At 28.6% G+C, this 21,567-nt stretch overlaps 1 protein-coding gene across 1 annotated transcript; it reads left to right on the top strand.

Moving 5' to 3' along the window:
• Positions 1-5,506: 5,506 nt before the first annotated feature.
• On the top strand, positions 5,507-6,350 carry LOC106758956. The gene is made up of 2 exons (XM_014641970.2): positions 5,507-5,722; positions 5,796-6,350. The coding sequence occupies exons 1-2, from the start codon at positions 5,558-5,560 to the stop codon at positions 6,306-6,308; spliced, it is 678 nt and encodes a 225-aa protein (XP_014497456.1). The 5' UTR covers positions 5,507-5,557; the 3' UTR covers positions 6,309-6,350.
• The last annotated feature ends 15,217 nt before the right edge of the window (positions 6,351-21,567 follow it).

The raw sequence follows: 21,567 nt of genomic DNA, 5'->3' as shown, positions 1-21,567 counted from the left end.
AGTTTTTCCATTCCATATCACTTAAATGAGTTTGATCAATTACATAAAATGAGTGTCAAGTTTAGTGATGAAGTTATGACAATATGACTACTAAATAATCTACTTAAGTCTTGAAAGATGTTTCGGGTTTGAATTATAAACTCAATCCCTAATGACATTGCTTGTTTATACTGGCAGCAAAAGTTGTGTTAAATAAAGAGATCAAAAGAAAAGAACATATAACTATCCATCTCATCATAAATGCCTATCACAAAAAATTTGGAGTGTTATTATTGTAATAAACATGGACACATTCGGAAAAAATAAAATTTCTATGAGAATAAAGGTATGAAGGGAAAGTAAAAGGAGAAGGATCTTGTTGATGATAATCATGTTACCGCTATTATTATAGTTGATGCTCTTGTTTTTCTTCGTGACTTTGAATTTGGTAATCTTGTCTCATATAAGACCATGTGAATAATTGATGGTGGCATTAACCTACTTGTTACACCAAAGAAGAGATTCTTTACATCTTACACTTTTGATGATTTTGGAGTGCTAAACATAGGTAATTGTTGTGTGTCAAAGGTTGTTAGTGTTAGTGATATTTGCTTGTAAACCAACATAAGAGTTCATTTATGACTTAAGAGTAAAACATTCTTCATTTATGATAATTACTTTAGTTCTAATAAATGGAAGCTCACTAAAGATAATTTGTTTATAGTTAGAGAGGAGGAAAAAAATTGAATTGGACTTTGATTGATAAGGAGAGTGTGAATGTTATGTATATGAAGGTATCTTTGTGACACTGAAATCTTGGTAATATAAGTGAAAACGGGGCTTAATTCCTTAGCTAAAAATGACGAGCTTTTGAGATAGAAAAGTGAAAAATTGAATATATATTCTTATTGCATGGTTCGTAAACAAACTATAGAATCATTTAAGAAGTATTTTCTCTAAAAAAATTATAATTGCTTGAATCAATGTATTATGATGTTTGTGGCCCATAAAATGTATATTTTTTGTTGGTATACTTTACTTTAGTACTTTTATTGATGATTGTTATAAAAAGCTATGAGTTTATGCATTAAAAAGAGGATTAATTACTTGAAAAGTTTAAAGAATTTTATGATTTGGTTGAGAGGCAACAAGACAATAAGCTTCAATGCATTTGTATTAATAATGTTAGAGAGTACAGTGACCACTTTGATATTTATTGCCAATAACTCTTTAATTAAATAGTTTAGCAAATAAGATGAACAAAACTTCACTTAAAAGACTTAGGTGTATGCTTTTTGAAGTGAAGTTGCCAAAGCAATTTTAGGAAAAGGTATTGTGTATGTTATTAATCTTAGCCCTATAGTTACATTGAATAATAAGGTGCCTATTAAAATTTAGTTTGACAAAAATGTTATCTATGATAATTTGTTTGTCTTTAGTTTTAAGGCATTTTTTTCATGTTGTAAAAGTGGAAAAATTCATGTTAAATGTAAAGATAAAACAATGCATCTTTAATGGTCTTGAATAATATGAATTTGACTATATGTTTTGATAGAGGACTATCCCTTGATCCTATAGAAGAAGAACTTGAGGAAGAGTTATTACAATTTAAAAGACCTATGACAAGGTCAAGGAGAAAACACTTGGAAGAATGAATCTCCTCGAGACTCATGATGTTCCATGAAGGTTGGAATTCAAGGGACATGAAGATCATGGCTTGGAGAGCAATTATACAATATTTTAGGCAATTAAAAGTATTTGAAATTTTCTAGTAGTTACAAACAATTTTAGGGTTCTTAGGCGGCTCAAACATTTGAACCTATATATAGGGACGCTAGTACATATGTAGAAACTTTTGAGTCATATTATATGCCATTACATTCTTTGAGAGAGGATTATCTTGATTCTTGGATTATAACTTTGATTCTTTTAAAAAAATAACATCTTTGCGCCGAACCTTCACTTGACTTATGAATATACTAGATTGTGGCATCCTTATCTCGGTCTTATTTCATATTCTTCTCTGATTTATTTTTGTTGTGTCTCTTGAGGATTCAAATTCAAAAGTGATTGTACGATTTCCTAAAGATGATCATATCATATGGTATTTAGAGCAAGGTTCTACTTTGCATATCCTCTTTTATCTTATTTTTTTGTCATATTAAAAAAAAACTAAAAAATTCTTGAATGTTTGTATTATGTGCTTTGTTTTGAAATTCTATTTCATTCCTTGTTCTTAGAATTTTATAAGAGTTTTACTCCTTTTAAAATGCTAAGAACAAGGAACCAAACATAATTTCAAAACAAAACATAAAACACAAACATTCAAGAATTTTTTTGGTTCTTTTAATATGATAGAAAAATAAGATAAAAGAGTTAAACCAAAACCTTGCTCTAGATATCAGATGATGCAATTTTATCTAGAAATAAATATGATCACTTCTAAATTTGAATCCTCAAAAGGCACAACAAAAACAAATCAAAGAAAAAGGTGAAATAAGAGACGGATGAGGACACCACAATCTAGCATAATGATAAGTTAAAGGAAAGATTCGACACAAAAATATTAATCTTTGATAAAAATCAAAGTTTTAATTCAAAAACTAATAGAATCCTCTCTCAAAAACGCAATTACATATAATATGACTTAAAAATGTTTGCATATATATTTGGTGTCTTTGTATATAGACACAAATGTTAAGCCACCTAAAAACCTTAAAAGAAAGTTTATAAACATTAGATCCAAAAATAACAAGAAATTTTAAAATTAAAAAAGAAATTGTTTATTTTTACTATACTTTTTTTTTTCATTTAGCTTTTTTCTCTTATCACCTTTTTATTATATTCATTCATTCTCCACGTATTAAGCAAAACGTTAGTTTTTAATATAATTATTTTCTTTTTTTTTTAAAATAGTAGAATTTGTTTATTTATTCCTCAAATTATTGTGAAACGTTAAACTGAAGAAATTAATAACACATAAATCATGTGCTAAAGGGTTGTATTGTTGGTAAGAGATATTTCATTATTCCCAAATTCAATATGAGAATGAAATTTCAAAAATTAAACGTTTTTAGGAAGCACGTTATAAATTTATTTTTTAATTAGTTAAATATATATATATGTGTGTGTGTGGTGGTACTTTGAGTTGTTGCGTTGCTGTTTCCCAATCTCGTTAAAGCCATATGTATCTTTTAAGAACACATTAAAAATAAACAAAATATTGTTAGTTTTCCAAACATGCACTATAACAAACCATAATATAATATATATAATATGCATTCCACGTAAACTATACGAAGCAATTTGTCACATCTCAAACCATTAAGGTGGACTTATATTACTCCACTTTTCAATGGTTCATTTAAAGTCTTTATGTTAGTAAAAAGCTATGTTTCTATATATATGTAAATACTTTTACAAGAAAAAAGAAATAAAACTATATTTAAAAATAAAAATTTAAGTTCTTTAGTTAAATTTTCTAATTTTTTTATTTAAACAAATTTAGTTTATGAATTATATCTTGTTAATCTTTTTGGAACTGTTTATTGGTTCATTCAGCACAATATAAAATTGTATTCACTAGTTCAACTCTAATTGTTTATTTGCATGTAAAAATTAAAAACTACATGAACAATACTGCATAAAAATATATAAGATAAAATCCATAAGTAAGTGGTATTTTTTTGGTATATATATCACAAACATCTTCAATGTTTAAAACTTTTTGTAAAAGTATTAAAACAATGTTATGATAATGATATATAATGAATAAGTGTTAACGCTACACCCACTTAATTATCCATATAAGACGTTTTAGAGCATTAATAGACTCTCTAAAAACTTAAACAAAAGCAGCATCAAGAAGTTTAATTACAATATAGTAAAAAATGAAAAAAATATTTCATACTTAAAATGATGTCACCAAACAAAGCAATAGAAAAATCCAACAAAAGAAGATAAATATATATAAACTTTAGAGGTGAAAATGTGTGGTGGAGAAAATGGAGCATGTTGCATGAACAAATATTCTACATAACCCAACTATAATGATGACGGTTACTTTAGTTAAATTTAATCTCACTTAGTAATTTTTAAATATTAGACTTAGCTTTATTTATCTCATATATATTGTTGTATACACTAGTTGAAAAAAAGGAAACGCATTTAGGTCGCAATTTCAATGTTGTTGGACTAGAAAAAGACGAAAACAAAGGCATAATGCTATTTTTGTAACCAAATGTGAACTTTATATATATGATTATATTAATAAAAGAAATACAAAATTAACTTTTTAAAAGTAGATTTTAATAGTTTTTTTATATTATTTTAGTTTCATAGTCAATTAACTTTGAACGTGATTAATCTTCACTCTTATATAATGCATTTTCTTATATATTTATTATTGTTTGAAGAAAAAACTCAATTTCTTATAAATAATTACTCACGGAATAGGGTTGTTATATAAATTATTATGTTATTAAAATTTCCATATGTACTGTTACTAAGAATCTCACCTTCTTATTAATTTTCTTTTTCTTTCACAAACAGAAACCTTTTTAAGAAAGAATCTAAATCAATCTCCCTTTGCACCAGTACTAATAATTTATCATTCATATATATATATATATATATATATATATATATATATATATATATATATATCATCAATGATATAGAAATGAATACATTGTTGAATATGAGGTAGGAAAATGATATTTTAACACTATTTTTTGACACTATTTTGACATTACACACGTGTCAAAATGTGATTGAACGATTTCAAATTAAAAAAGTTGAAGCATAGGTATATTTGGAAGAGAAAAACCAAAGTTTATTTTTTTAATTTGAAATCGTCCAATCACATTTTGACACGTGTGCACTGTCAAAATGGTGTCAAAAAAATGGTGTTAAAATGTTATTTTCCTATGAGGTAATATAGCATAAAAAAATGAATGTTATGATCTAGACTTGTACTCTTACCATACAATATAAATTATCTGTTATATGATATAACAATAATATATTTACAATCTTACTAAATAATGCAACTATATAATAATTTTATTTAAGTTATTAATTATCTATTGTATTAGGAGGAATTGATGATCCTACACGGTTGAATTTCCTCTCTTTTTTTATTAAAACAATTTTGTTTACCATTCTTTTCCTTTATTTTTTTTTTCACTATTAAACTATTCAAACATTTCCTTTTATATAATAGAGTTACTTTGCGATATGAAAAGAATTGTTATTATGTATTAATTGTTGATCGAGATTATAAGATTATGTTTTTATGAATGATATTATGAATATTTAATGAAGTGATTAATTGGTTGGTTTGAATATGATGTGTAATTAGGTATTGACGCATATATGTATGAGTTACGTATGACTCAAATCCCACATCGAGTTTGGTGTCCATTATATCATTTCCACTCGTTGAGGAGCCGTAGCATGCACTAACAACGATTAAAAACAATATTTCATGCATCATTCACATTATAAAAACCCGCATCTCATGTCTCATTCATTCTTACCAAACTTTCCTCTTTTCTTCATCAAAACAGGGAAAAAGATGAGAGTGTCTGTTTGTTTGGACACCATTTTCATCCCTTTGAGTCTCCTCATCACACTCAGTTACCATCTCTATCTTTGCCACACCATCAAGAACAATCCTTCCCGTACAACTTATGGAATCGACAAGCTCAAAAGAACAACTTGGACCCTTAACTTAAATCAGGTAAAACTCTTTATTATTCTTCTCGATTACAATGTTTGCAAGATTTGATTGGCATATATATATGTGTGTGTAGGGTGATGCCAGCAAGGCTATGTTGACAGTGCAAAGCTTGAGGAACACTCTTATGTCTACAATACTGACAGCTACTATAACCATTCTGATAAACTTGGGTTTGGCAGCTTTGAGCAACAACAGCTACAATGCTAGCCATCTCTTTAGCAGTGGATTTTTCGGTTCTAAGTCAGATAAAACGTTCGTTTTGAAGTACGGATCAACATCAATTTGTTTGGTGATGAGCTTCCTGTTCAGTTCGATGTCGATAGGGTTTCTGATCGATGCTAATTTTCTGATGAATGCGTATGGAGAGTTTTTGTCAGGAGGGTACACGCACACCATATTAGAAAGAGGGTTCACCTTAGCTTTTGTGGGAAGTAGGGTTCTCTGTGTTGCTGTTCCTTTGATGCTATGGATGCTGGGTCCAGTTCCAGTACTTATGGCTTCTTTGGTTTTGGTCTTTGTCCTTCATGAGTTGGACTTTGTCTGCAAATTTCCTCACAAACCTACCCAATGTGTCATTGCAAAATAGCCCTCCTAAAACAATGTGTTTTATCATTCATAATATAAAATTTGTTTCTTTATTTATATATTATAATTTATTTTTATGTTATATTTAGTCGACTTAAAATATCCAAACTTATAAAATGATTTCGAGTCACTTTCATAAACAGATTTTAGAAAATAAAAACAGTGACCAGGCTCATCTTTTATTAGTCAATGTGGTTCCTATTTTTCTTTTAATTAAAAAATCACACGATAACTTCATAAGTCTACGTGGCGTTTAAATACATCATGAATGATTCATGTAATTGAAATTCATGTTAGATCTTTATTATATGTTTAAAATTTTCTGATCATTTACTATGAAAAGAAAAAGATAATGTGATCACAATATATTAATTTAGTATTTTTCTTGCTTTAATGTTTTCCACTCACATGTCATCACGAAACGCATTCTTCCAAACTAAGGGTATTTGATACTTATGAATTGGATTATGATATTTTGACAATACTTTTTTGACAACTTTTTTGACAACGGTACACGTGTCATCACATTATTGGTCTATTTGAATTTATATTTTAAAAAATGTTTAAAACGGACCAATCACAAGCTGCCACGTATGCGTTGTCAAAAAATTGTTAAAAAATATTGTTAAAAGAACTTTTTCCTTATGAATTTTATGAATGCCTTTAACTAAATTATAAAAGCGTGATGGATTAACAAAATTTGCTCAATTTGCTGCGTAAAAAAAAAATAAAAAATCAAAGTTTCAAATTTTAGAGGAATCAATAAACATTTAGAAATCAAAACTACAATTTGCTAAGTCAACGCAAATTAATGATAAGATTAAAGAACGATTTTTAGAAAAGGAATTTTGTTCTCAAATAATGGAAACTTAAAGGTAGAAGGGTACATTAATGCAGATTGGACATGTTCAAAAGATGATAAAAGATCTATCTCTAGATACTTTACTTTTGTAGGAGGGAATCTTGTAACTTGGAGGAGTGAAAAACAACCTGTAGTAGCAAGATCTAGTGCTGAAGCAAAATTCAGAGGCATGGCACTAGGTGTATGTGAACTTTTGTGGATTAAAAATGTGTTATCAGATTTGGGATTTAAATCGAATGAAGCTATGAGTTTGTACTGTGACAATACTTCGACTATTGCAATTGCTCATAATCCTGTTCAACATGATAGAACAAAGCATGTTGAACAATATAGGAATCAATGCTTTTTTTCATTGAATATTTCTGATGGCTTCTTCCGATGACAATCAATCGGAGAAACATGATTCTGGAACTTCCGCTGCTTCCAAGAGTTATATTTCTATTGCTGCCGGATTTGTGGCCAAGTCAGGTCTATCTAACTCTGCTCTTAATCTTTCTGTTGTTACTAAGGGTAGTGATTGGATAATTNATTCAGGTGCTACTGATCATATGACTTGTGATCCTCATATATTTACTAGTTTTTCCTCTAATTGTTCTAAAAGTGTTATTATTAATGTCAATGGGGTCTCATCTCCTATTGAAGGTATAGGTACTATATCCCTCTCACCCTCCTTATCAATTCCTGATATCTTATTTGTTCCTACATTAAACTGTAATCTTATCTCCGTCAACAAGTTAACAAAATCACATTCTTGTGTTGCCTTGTTTTACCCAACCCATTGTCTTTTTCAGAACATNCATTCCAAGGAGAAGATTGCCAGTGGTAGAGAGAGTGAAGGACTGTATTATCTGGAAAATGTCTCACNACAAAACCATAAAAGAGGATTGACTTGTCTTGCGAATGATCACATACAAGATAAAAACAAAAAAGAAATTTGGTTGTAGCATAAACGGTTGGGACATCCCTCATTTGGTTATTTAAAAGAATTATTTCCATCACTATTTCAAAAATGCAATATTTCTGATTTTTTTTGTGAAACTTGTGTTTTGGCAAAAAATCATCGTGTTGTGTTTCCTTTAAGCAATAACAAAACTAATTTTCCTTTTTCATTAATTCATACATATGTTTGGGGCCCTGCCCCGCAATCTACACATAATGGAAAAAAATGGTTTATCAGTTTTGTTGATGATTGTACTCGGGTAACCTGGGTATATTTGCTTAAACATTAAAGTGATGTGTGTGATGTGGTTCGTTCATTCTATCATATGATTGTTACACAATTTAACACATCTATTAAGGTTATTCGATCAGACAATGGAGGGGAATATTTTAAGACTGAATTAATAGAGTTCATGAACTCTAAAGGCATCTTGCATCAAACTACATGTCCTTATTCACCACAACAAAATGGAGTGGCTGAGAGGAAAAATAGACATATATTAGAGGTGACTAGATCACTTTTGATAGATGGTAATGTCCCATCTCATTTATGGGGTGAGGCTGTGAGCTCTGCCGTTTATTTAATTAATCGAACCCCTTCAAGTGTGCTTAACTATCAAAGGCCTTTTGATGTGTTGTTTGATCATTGTATCCTTCCTCCCATAGTTTATTTACCACCTCATATTTTTGGATGTTTTATATATATTCACTTACACCCATATCAACGTACAAAGCTCGAAGAACGAGCGATCAAATGTGTTTTTGTTGGGTATGGAACAACTCAAAAAGGTTATCGTGCTTACCATCCACCATCAAAGAAATTTTATATTTCTATGGATGTGACATTTAATGAGCATGAATTTTTTTATGTTGATTCTGCACTTCAGGGAGACAATGAAAGTGAAGTGCATAATCATGATGTTAGTATGTTTGATTATATATTATCGTGTGAGGATCATTTTTTAAAAAAAAAAAAAATATTGCATTTTTGAAATAGTGATGGAAATAATTTTTTTAAATAACCAAATGGGGGATGTCCCAACCGTTTATGCCACAACCAAATTTCTTTTTTGTTTTTATCTTGTATGTGATCATTCGCAAGACAAGTCAATCCTCTTTTATGGTTTTGTCGTGAGACATTTTCCAGATAATACAGTCCTTCACTCTCTCTACCACTGGTAATCTTCTCCTTGGAATGGATGTTCTGAAAAAGACAATGGGTTGGGTAAAACAAGGCAACACAAGAATGTGATTTTGTTAACTTGCTGACGGAGATAAGATTACAGTTTAATGTAGGAACAAATAAGACATGAGGAATTGATAAGGTAGGTGAGAAGGATATAGTACCTATACCTTCAATAGGAGATGAGACCCCATTGACATTAATAATAACACTTTTAGAACAATTAGAGGAAAAACTAGTAAATATATGAGGATCACAAGTCATATGATTAGTAGCACCTGAATCAATTATCCAATCACTACCCTTAGTAACAACAGAAAGATTAAGAGCAGAGTTAGATAGACCTGACTTGGCCACAAATCCGGCAGCAGTAGAAATATAACTCTTGGAAGCAGCGGAAGTTCCAGAATTATGTTTCTCCGATTGATTGTCTTCGGAAGAAGCCATCAGAAATATTCAATGAAAAAAAACACTGATTCCTATATTGTAGAGGATATCGGTGTTTGGCTCTTGATATCATAATAAAAGGTTTAAAGAATAATTCTGATGTATTATTTCAAAGAATGGAGTACCATATATATACATATAAGGATCCTATAATTCTTCATCTATTAAAGGAATGACAGGTGCACAAATCTGCACAAATTAAAATAATATCTAAATTATAACTAACACAATATTTGATTGCCTAATATCCTTTAATAAAATATTTAGCATATCTTAACAGGATGAAAATTAAAGAAAAACTTTCATGAATAATATCGAAACTATTTCACTGATAAAAAATTATATCAAATCTTAAAAGAATGAATTAAATATTCTAGACACTCCATATATAACTTGTTAACTTTGTAACAAAATTAAAATCTTACGATTTTATGTTAGAAAACATTTACATTATGTTAGATTTAGGAAAAAACATACAAATTAGAGTTGAATACTTGTTATTAAATTTTAAGTGGAAAAGAATATGCGGTTATGAAGTTGAAAAGAAAATAACGTAGTTGATTTAATACACTAGAAAAAATACCACTATTTAGTGGAGATATATTTTGTTTTTATTTTTATTTTTTAATTTGTGAAAGATTTTACCTTGCCCAAATTAATTTAGGGTTTTTTTTTCAAACTTTTATAGTTAGAGTCATGAAAATTGATTTGTGGAAGGTTTTAATAATCTTTGGAATCAAATTGATATCACAAAAGTTTTTTTTTAGAATTTTAACTTCTTCTGTTAGTTTTATTTATGAAAGTTTTAAACTTCTTTTATTTATAATTATTCACATACATTAATAATTTCTTAATTTAATGAATTTTTTTTATAATAAGAAATAAATAAAATATATAAAATTATAAATACACAAAAATTAATCAAAATTAATTTTATTAATGATTTAAGATAAAATAAATTCATTGACAACAACGTAAATATAAAATAAAATACATAAAAATACATAATGTTTAAAGAACATTTTAAGATCGACTGAAAAATCTAAGATAAAAAACAATCAAATCAATTAAAAACATATGAATTAATTTTAATCATCTAAACAAAATCTCTAATAGAAATAAAAGTTTAACACTAGATCAATAATTCTATATTTGCTTCCTATTATGTCAAGTAAAACATTTTCACTTCATCAACTACTTGAGTTAAACTCATTTCTTCACCATTATACTTTTTTCAGATTTCCTATAATTTGATTCCAAGAGTATGTCCAAACAAGTCATTGTTCATAAGCTTAATGATTCTCATAATTGATGTTTTTATTTCGTTGTCAATTGTTTTTGAATATCTTTTTTTTATCTTCTTAGTAGCCACTTTTAAAGCCTTCACGAGCCAATTCTAAGTTCTTTGATTATGCATAATTTAACTTTTAGTCTCATTAATATTATGTTTGTCATTCAAAATTGTAAATGAGACACTCCATTATAACCATTGAGGAAGATACAAGCATGACAATATAACTATAATCACTAATGAATTTGCTACAAAATACATAAAATAAGATTAAAGAATTTTCATATTTTTTGAACATATTGGATAAATAATATTTGCGAACTTTCCATCAATGACTGAAAATAACTTGGGTATGTGATTAGAATTGCAGTGTGATTATTAATGAAGTGGATTCAGCCACATGCCTTTCTCTCCTATTCTCCAAGAAAAGAATGAGTAGGTCTTAGATAGTTTAAAATCTTACCCCAACATATACATCTGCAGAAGAATAACATGTTTAAAGCTTGGAAATTAAATTATCAAGAAACAATCAGAGAATGGACAGTGAATGAAAACTAAGACAACATTAATTGAAGTCATACCTTTCTTTAGCCTTACCAACCAATTCCTTGGAATTATGTACTTGGAAGGATGAAGAAAATATTACAACCCTAAGTGAGGCGTAACATGAATGGCTAAAAATCTTGGATTTCTTTTTCCATAACACAGAGAGTGTTATTGAGAAGGAGAAACAAGAGATATTGCCTTGAGATTCTTCTATTTATGTGTTTAAAATAAATAAAAATAAAAAATTATTTTCTATACTAATTATAACTAAATCGATATAAAAAATTTCTTCTTTATTACAAAAATGTTACTGTGTCCATTTTTTACATTGGTTATTACTAGAATCAAAATAAAAATTTTTTTATTACAAAAATGTCATCGTAGCTACTTTTTATATTGATTGTAGCTCTAATTGATACATAAAGTGTTTACAATTATGTTATCACTTCAAATTTTATACTGAGTGGATCAAAATCAAATTTAAAAAATAATTTCTGTACTAATAAAATTTAAGAGAAAAACAAAGATAATAATGAGAAAAAGAATAAAGAGGTTAAAGTTTTTATATGCGAATGTATTTTATATCCTCAATACCTCTTCTTATAGTAAAAATAAAGCTTTAATCAGATTAAATAAAATTAGTATAAACAATAATAAATATTAACAACCCATATTAGTATAAATTCCAATTAAACTCAAATTATTGTTAACTTTTAATAAAATTAAAATAAGAAGAAAAATGGGTATTGTATGATAAACACTACTACAAAAATAACTTTTTGACATATGTTATTGTCGATCTTTAATGTTAAACAAGACTCTAACATCATTGTCGGAGACGTCAAATTAACGTCAGAACTAGAAACCGACGTAAATTGACGACGATCATCATGAAACTGATATCCACAAGTGTTGAGCAATAAAACTCTACCGGTGAGTGTTCAATTATCATTGCACTTAGTGTTTAATTATCATTTCATACTATAAATATTTTAAAATTTTAATAAAACGTAAAATACTAAAAAAATTGTCTAACATAAAAACAATAATGATGAAGACAAAATATAAACAATGAAGACAAAACAATAATGATGAAGACAAATCAAATTCCTAAAAAATTTGATTAAACACTGGGTCCAAAAATTTCGCAAAGAAAAATACCAAAATGAAATTCAACAATGAATTTATAAATAATGTGCAATGTATATTGAAAACCAAAAATCAAACTAATTGTATATATTTGAGGTAGTGTTGCTGTTGAGTGGAGTCGTCTATGATATGGGAGAAAAGAGAACTCGTCGTTGTTGAAAATAGTAATCATAAATGAAAATAATCGATCAAAATGAAAGAAAATCGTACCCAAAGCATCTAATCAACGTGCATTTGTGTTAAGTGAACCAAAAATCACCTTTAATGGTGGTTACACTTATTGTTGGAATCATTCAAAGTCTTGAGGAGAAAAAGTGCACAAAAACAATGGAAGCGAAATGATGTCTCTCGCGTTGTTTATCTAATGAATTAAATGTTAGATGCCTTAACCAGCCAACATCTAATTGGACTGAAACATGACTTTCGTGCTATATTTTTTTGATGATTTAAACACATTTAGACGTAGGCATGTTGAACTTCTCATGTCTAAAGTGGTATGACATCGGCCTGTTGGCTATTTGATGTCTAATGTGTACGGAGAAATGTCTTTTCAATTCAATTTTGTAATGATTCGAACACAAATCAGTGTTGATTTCTCATATTGGTTTATGTCTATACACTAGTGCAAAAACAACTTATGACGTAATGTGTTTAACGTTGAACCACTCAATAGCCATTATTAAAAATAACCGGTGACATTTTTGTAAATAAATGAAATTATTAAACGTCTTTTAGAATTGTAATTCGACGTAAAAGGATATAAAACATCGTATGATTTTCGTTTGATACAAATGCATGTTAACTAACTACTTTAGGTATGATTTTCGTTTGTTTTCACCGACTATTTTCGTGTTCTTGTCCTTCATAGGCGCATTTCGCTTTCTCTCTCAGTGGTGACAACACTTTATTTTGATGAACCCACCTTTTAAAGGTTAGTTTTCATTTTCGTTTTCGTTTTGAAGAACTTATTTGTTGATAACTTGTTTGTTATTCTTTTTGTTGAATTTGTTTGTTGTTGTTGTTGTTTGGTTGAACTTGTTTGTTGTTAATATTTGATTGAGCTTGCTTGTTGTTTGATTGAACTTCTTTGTTGTTTGTTATTATTCTTTGATTGATCCTATATTATTGTTCATAGTTCGTGCTTTATAAAATATCAAAAACTAAAATCTGTTGTTTTTTCTGCCTTTCAAGTCTTGTAGAGATGTAAAAAAGAATCACGGTTAATTAAAAAAATAAAAAAATGGATTAACGTTGTATGACAAAATTCGACGTTAAATTAACGTCGTATATTGACAAAATTCGACGTTAAATTAACATTAAATTTTTTAAATTCAATGTCAATTTAACGTCTCCTAATATAACGGTCATTCTCGAATTCGACGTCAAAGACAACAAATATTCGACATTATTTTGTACTAGTGATAGTACTTTAGATGTCGTTTTCATGAATATCCCACATTATAATGTTTAATTCTGCATAATTCAAACTCGAAAACATATCAGTTCGAGCTCAATAGTTGGACAGAAAGAGTCTAACATTATATATGACGTTGAAAAGTCTTTGAAACATACATTGAAAGAATGTATAACGTCAAACACATGAGAAACCGACATCTTATTTGTAATTTTATGTACAAACATACTACCCTGTTATTTCTACTTTGATTTTTGTCTGGATTGACACTAGACATTAAAAGTCCATTTCACACTATAATGAAAAGTAATCATATGCTAGTGAAAAAAAAAAAAGTGAGAGTGTTGAGTGGTATTTATGCATGAGTCAAGAAAACATTGTCCGAATTTTATAATTTGATGAAAAAAAAAGTGAGAAAATGAGAAAATATACATGTTGAATGCATGGAAATTAGAGATAAAAATGTGGAGGTATACGTGTCCGGATGCACATAGAAAAGATAAGATGTGGGAGTGGTTGAGTATGTTGTGTGTAAACTTGAGAAAAAAAAAATTGTGGGGTGCCATGTTAATCACCTACAAGTTTAACACCAAAATAACCACAATATAATGTTAAAAAAAGAATCTAAATGAGAAGATCAAAATGCTCACTACTTAAATATGAATTATACACCTATAAAACTAAATTTCAAAGAACAAAAGATTGTAGAGAAAAATTGATTTTATTTTGTTTCAAAACTCAATCAAATAAAAATTGAAGATATGTTTGCCACCCATCTATTCAAAGATATTTGCAATTCATGCATTAACTCCTTTTTTGTTTTCCCCCTTTTATTTTTTTTTTTAAATACAGTATCATCTTATTAGACATATCTATTTCAATATCATGTCAAAATATGGTTTCCCATAGAATCTTTAGGCAAATCTCAACAACTTTTCGGCATTTGGATAAGATGTAGTGTAATTATTAGTATGAAACTATGAAACTTTTTTTTTTTTAAAGATAATTATGTAGAAATCAAAGTTTGATATTCTCTCAATAATTTCTTTCATTTTTTAACAATTTAAGTATTTTACGTTATTTTAACAAAATTATTTAAGTGTCTGGTAATAATTTTGTTTAACACATACATTATATTTGATATATTTATTAAAGTAATTAAGTTGTCATACAACATCATCTTTAAATTAGAACAAATGTGTGGGTAAAAAATAAATATACAAATAAAAATAGGGGACCATAATTTGATATGATTAACATTTTTGTGAGATTAATTTCACACATATTTTTTACGAATAATAATAAAATAAAAAAGATATACTTTTATTAAAATAATACAGTTAAATTTATCATTTTAAGAAATAATTAATTACTACATTGACTAATTTATATATTAATTTATAAACTAAAAATTATTAATATGTATAATAATCTTTATTTTAAATAAAAAATTTAATTAATTTGTGAATTAAAGTTTAAATTCTACTAAAGTTTTAACCATTAAAGAATTAAATTTAATAATTTAGATGTCGAAATAATGTGCGATTTAGTGATTTAGGTGTTGGAACGTTTAATTGGACTCAAAGATGACTTTCGTGCTATATTTGGTAATGTTTTAGTACATCTAGACGTCAGTCTATTAACCCTCCAACATCTAAAGTGGTATGATATTGGCCTACTGGCTATTCGACGTCTAATATGTATGAAAAAAATATCTTTTTGGTTCAATTTTTTGATGATTCAAACACAAGTCAACGTTGATTTCTTAGACCGATTGATGTCTATAATACTTTAGATGTCGTCTTTGTAGATATTCGACATCATAATGTTTAATTATGTATAGTTTAAGCTTGACAACATAACATCGATAAGAAGAGTACAACATTATATATAACGTCCAAAGATCCTTACAACATACGTTAAAAAGTATGTATGACATTGAATAGAAGGAATGTAACGTCTTATTTATAATATTATTTAAAAAATATTATCAATCATTTTTACGTTGGTTATTTTTTTGTCTGGATTGATGTTAGACATTAAAAGTCCCATTTCATACTATAATGGAAAGTAATCAATCATATGTAAGTGAAAAAAAAAAAAAAGAGTGAGAGTTTTGAGTGGTATTTATGCATAAGTCAAGAAAACGTTGTCCCAATTTATATAATTTGATTGGGGAAAAAAGGGTGAGAATGAAGAAAAAATATACATGTTGAATGCATGGAAATGAGAGATAAAAATGTGGAGGTATAGTGTCCGGTGCACATAGAAAAGATAAGATGTGGGAGTTGTTGAGAATGCATATGTTATGTATAAACTTTGGAAAAAAAAATTGTGGTGCCACCTAGAAGGTTAACACCAAAATAACCACAATATAATATTAAAAAAGAATTTAAACGAGAAAATCAAAATTCTCGACTACTCAAACCATGAAAATATGAATTATACACATAGAACTAAATTTTTAAGAACAAAATATTATAGAGAAAATTTGATTTTGTTTTTGTTTCCAAATTCAATCAAATAGAAATATTTTTTTTTTATATTTTGATAGTCTAGACAGTTGAATTTGATTATGAAAGCCAAGAAAATTAAAATTAAGAGGTACAGAAGAAAATGAGAGAAGGAGAGAAAAAGTTCAAACAAGAAAGAAGAAAATATAAATTCTTTAACTAATGAGAAAATAAATATATGTATAAATAAATTTTATTTTATAAAAAGTATTTTTTATGGAATAAACGTGATAGTTTAGTAATTTGGAGATAAGTGCACATGTCCCACAGCCTTAATATCGAAAGGAGAAGAAAATCTTTGGTGTGAGTTTAGATTGAATAAGAAAATGTATAATATATTGGAAATTAAAGCATTTTTTAAACAATAAATTTAAGATATGTTTGCCACCTATCTATTCAAAGATATTTGTGATTCATGCATTAACTTCATTTTGTTTTCCACCTTTTATTATTTCTAAAAATACAGTATCAATTTGTTAGACACAGCTACTTAAATATCATGTTAAATATAAGGTTTTGTATAGAATCTTGAGCCATATCTCCACAACTTTTCGCCATTGGATAAGATTGTAATTATCAGTACGAAACTATGATTTTTTATTTTTTTTAAAGATAATAATGTAGAAATCGAATTTAGATATTTTCTTACAAAAGTTTCCTTCATTTTTTAACCATTTAAGTATTTTACGTTATTTTAACAAAATTATTAAAAAAATTATTTAAGTGTGTCTTGAATGCAATAAATATTTTTTTAACACATAACATTATATTTGATATATTTATTAAAGTAATTAAGTTGTGATACAACATCATCTTTAAATTAGAATAAATGTGTGCGTAAAAAATAAATATATAAATAAAAATAGGAGACCATAATATGATATGATTAACATTTTTGTGAGATTAATTTTATACATATTTTTTACGAATAATAATAAAATGAAAAAAACATATACTTTTTATTAAAATAATATATTTAAATTTATCACTATAAGAAATAATTAATTACTACATTAACCAATTTATATATCAATTTATAAATTGATAGGTGTGAAAATGTTTTTATAAGACCGAAAGAACCCTCGTAAAACCATGTTATTTCTTGTTGATAATAAATCAACAATTCGTTCCGTAATAAATATATTGGAATAATTTTCTATTTTAGTTTTAATTGACTTTCCTCTGCATGACATTTGAAAATAAGTTCAAATAATCCTAACTTTTATTTCGTTATTGTTTAGACCTATATTAGTTTATTTAAGCAATATTATCTTATTTAGGCACGTATTATCACCTAATCTGTAAACATGTTAACCTTGTTTTTTAGTATATTAGAAAGTTATTAATTTTACCTTATACTTGTGGACAAATTTATGTTATTAATTTAGAGTTTTAACTGTTGGGATAAACTTAAATTTTAGAGATTTATTATTTTATTAGGTTTGCATATAGTAATATTTAGTTTGATTTGATAGAGATAAAAAAAGAATGGGTAGTTATGATTTTGTGTTTATTAGGTAAAATATTATTTTATGATAGAATAAAGAGATTTTATTTTTAGGTAAACCCACAAAGGATTGAAGAGTAAAATTATTTGTGTGGATAGTGTGTATAATGAGATTTTCCCAACATTAACATGACATCATCTTAATTTAATTTATGAAGTCAAACATTTTAGTAATTACGATAATATTGGTGTTTTAAATTTTGTTGATCCTAATTTATTACTTTATTTAATATGATTAAACTAAACCTTCTTATAAATTTTATAAGAAAATAAAAAAAGATCAATTATGAAAGAATTGAGTGATTTTATTTTAAAATAATCCAAAGCATCTATAAAGTTTCATGTGATAGTTACATTTCATAACAGTCCAGAGCTATCATAGTTTTGACACCTTAACTTTTCATTTCTTTTTCTTTCCAATTTAACTTTTTTTTTTCTCAGCAAAGGGCATTGCCAAAACTTTTCATACAATGACTCAACAACATCGCACGCCATGCGTATCCAAAACCAAGTAGGCCAAAGACAAAGACACTCTCTCTCAAACTTTGCTTCAAGCTTTTAACTAAAATTGAACATTTAATGGATGGTTGTATATAGGGATAGAATATGACTTATTAGTAATATTAAGATTTTTGAACTTAGTGTACCGTTGTTTGTTGAGGATTCAAAGAATTGAAACTTGATGAGTTATTACAGACTCAAAGTAAGTAAAGATAGGACTTGAGTATATTGGTGAGTTAATTTTGACTTAAATATGAAATTGAGATGTCTTTATATACATGAGAATGAAATGAACGAAATCTAGTCTTGACAATTGTAAATGCTCTATGTTAAATTTCCTTGCACACCAATTGTTTAATGAAAATACCAAAAAGAGTTTTTTGTGTTCTCTTGAACATATGGTCTAATTGAGTTATTGAGTGTAAGAGTTTTCGAGTGCTGCACAAGTCTTTTGGGAGAGAACAATATAAATACTTATTATTTGTTATGCTACGACCGACACACTTGGAGTTGGTTTTGTAACCAACATCCATAGAGGTGAAAACAAGAAAAGTCCACAAAGGTGGTAATGAGAAAAGTCCATGGAAGTGGCAATGAGGAAAGACCACAAATGCGGCAATGAGAAAAAATCACAAAGGTAACACCCAAGTTACATAAATGATCCCAAATACCCTCTATGCAAGGCACCAAGCCCTTCAAGAGAAGCACCATGCGACTTCACTAAGTAAACCAAGTTACCAACTAAATATCCTTCCAGGCAAGACAAGGCATCAAGTCACTCAAAGGAAATAGAAGAAACACTAAACCATTCAAGTAAAAGCGAACAATTCATTTCACTAAGTACAAGACAAGTTTAACATCCTAGTACCTGAGTATAAGAGAAGCTTAGCATCTCAATGCCCAAGAACAAATGGCAATTCAACACCCAAGCAAAGGAACAACTTGACATACTAGTGCCTGAGCATAGAGAGCATTTCAATATTTTCAACGACCGAGTACAAGAGCAACTCGAGGTTCAAATCTATGGGTAACTCGACCAGAACAACATGAGCATACAAATGGTTGAATACAAAACCAAGAGCAAATCAACATTCTAATACTAGAGTGCATGAGTTATCCACTACCCCGAGTCCAAACCAAGATTAAAGAAGGTTGTCGGCCACTTTCTCCAAACTCTCAGTATAGGCCATTAGCCTGCAAGTCAAGAAGTTGGGACTCTTTTTAACCCGAACGAGCAACATCAAGCCTTAAGGCTGACAAACTTGAACACCACGATTGGAACTCTACCTTTGTTCGTTAGCTCTCACTCACCTTAGTACAGAAGCTAACCATGATGCCCTACGCCTTCATCTCGATCGCCTTTACTTCCTTCGATAATAGATAAATTCAAAAAAGACAAGATAAGAAACACAAGGATAAGCGTTGAGAGGACTCAAAAGTAACGAGGATTTCTTGAAGTGAAGTAACATTATAGAAACATGTTAAAATCATAATCAACTCATTTAAACCTGCCCAAACCGGCACCACTTATCAAAGTCGGCCACCTAAATAAGAAGCCCACCTAAAGTCGGCCACATCAAACTGAAGCTCGCCTAAAATCAGTAGCATCTAAGCACTAAGCAACCTGAAGTCGGTAGAACCTAACAGAGGTTTCCTAAGTTGGTAACCTAGCATAAAGCTTCACCAAAGTACGCAACACAAGTCAAAAGGGCTCTTCTTACATAATAGTTTTCAAATGAGCTCGACTAGAGGGCCAACCAACTTGCGAAGCTCGGTCAGAGTGTCAACACACATACAAGCTCGGCCAGAGGGCCAACATGCATACAAGCTCAGCTAGAGGGCCAACACGCATACAAGCTCGACCATAGGGCCAATCTACCTACGAAGCGCAGTAGGCCAATCCAAAAACAAGCTCAGTCGAAGAACCAATCCACCTGCAAAGCTCGACCAAAGGGCTAATCCACTTGCAAAGCTCAGCCAGAGGGCCAATCAAACTGCAAAGCTCGATCAGAGAGCCAATCTACAAATAAGCTCGACCAAATGGTCAATCCACCTGTATATCATACAAGTTGGCCAAGGCCCAACCAAGAGATCAGACACCATCACATACATCAAACCGAACTCTCAAGACTGAGGGCTTATGTTGCTATCCAGCCCAATAGAAATATTAAAGAGCACGATCCAATAAGGTCCTTTAAGCCTTTTCATCATGGAGCATCCCAAACTCACACTTATTTAGGCCATATAGACATATTATAACTAATTCTCGACAGTTTGATGTGGTTGTTATTATTTACCATTCAATTATTATTTATTAAAGTATTATCATACTCAAGTAAATATTATTCTAATAGAAACATAGGTCCACGATCCATGTTAATTATATAAATACAATTAGAGTATTTCTCAAGGAATACTCACTCTCATAAACACTTATATTCATTATATTCTTAAAGATCATAAACTCTCTTACTAATTTGAGTGTCAAAAAGTCTTTTACGGATGAATATCTTTCTTTAAACAACAATAAATTTCATATCTATACTAAGCCCGTTAAAATCTTATTACAAATCGTGCTCAAAATTCATATAAGACTACCTAGATTTCAAAATAAAAATATAAGAACACATAATAGATTAAGTTTCTATATTTGCTTCACCACACTTAACGAGTTTAAAATATATTCTTTATATATTAAGTATAATCATAATAAGAAATCCAACAATCATTCAAAAAGATTTAATTATTATATGCAATACACAATAATTTTATTTATGACAAGATCAAACAAACTTTATTAGTATCCATTCAAAAGCCATGATAAAACCTACAGCAATTGGCAAAAAAGCAAAAATAAGAAAACAACATTATAAGAGAGAGATGTATTTTGGGTAAAGAGAGGGGGAAG

This window comes from Vigna radiata, chromosome 4, assembly GCF_000741045.1.
Source record: "Vigna radiata var. radiata cultivar VC1973A chromosome 4, Vradiata_ver6, whole genome shotgun sequence".
In the NCBI taxonomy this organism is placed as follows: Eukaryota; Viridiplantae; Streptophyta; class Magnoliopsida; order Fabales; family Fabaceae; genus Vigna; species Vigna radiata.
This window is presented reverse-complemented; position numbering and strand designations above follow the sequence as displayed.

Bases quoted from the DNA above. Each gene is read 5' to 3' on its own strand.
- LOC106758956 (XM_014641970.2), top strand. From the start codon at position 5,558: ATGAGAGTGTCTGTTTGTTTGGACACCATTTTCATCCCTTTGAGTCTC. The intron at 5,723-5,795 runs GTAAAACTCTTT...ATGTGTGTGTAG, and splicing joins GGACCCTTAACTTAAATCAG to GGTGATGCCAGCAAGGCTAT.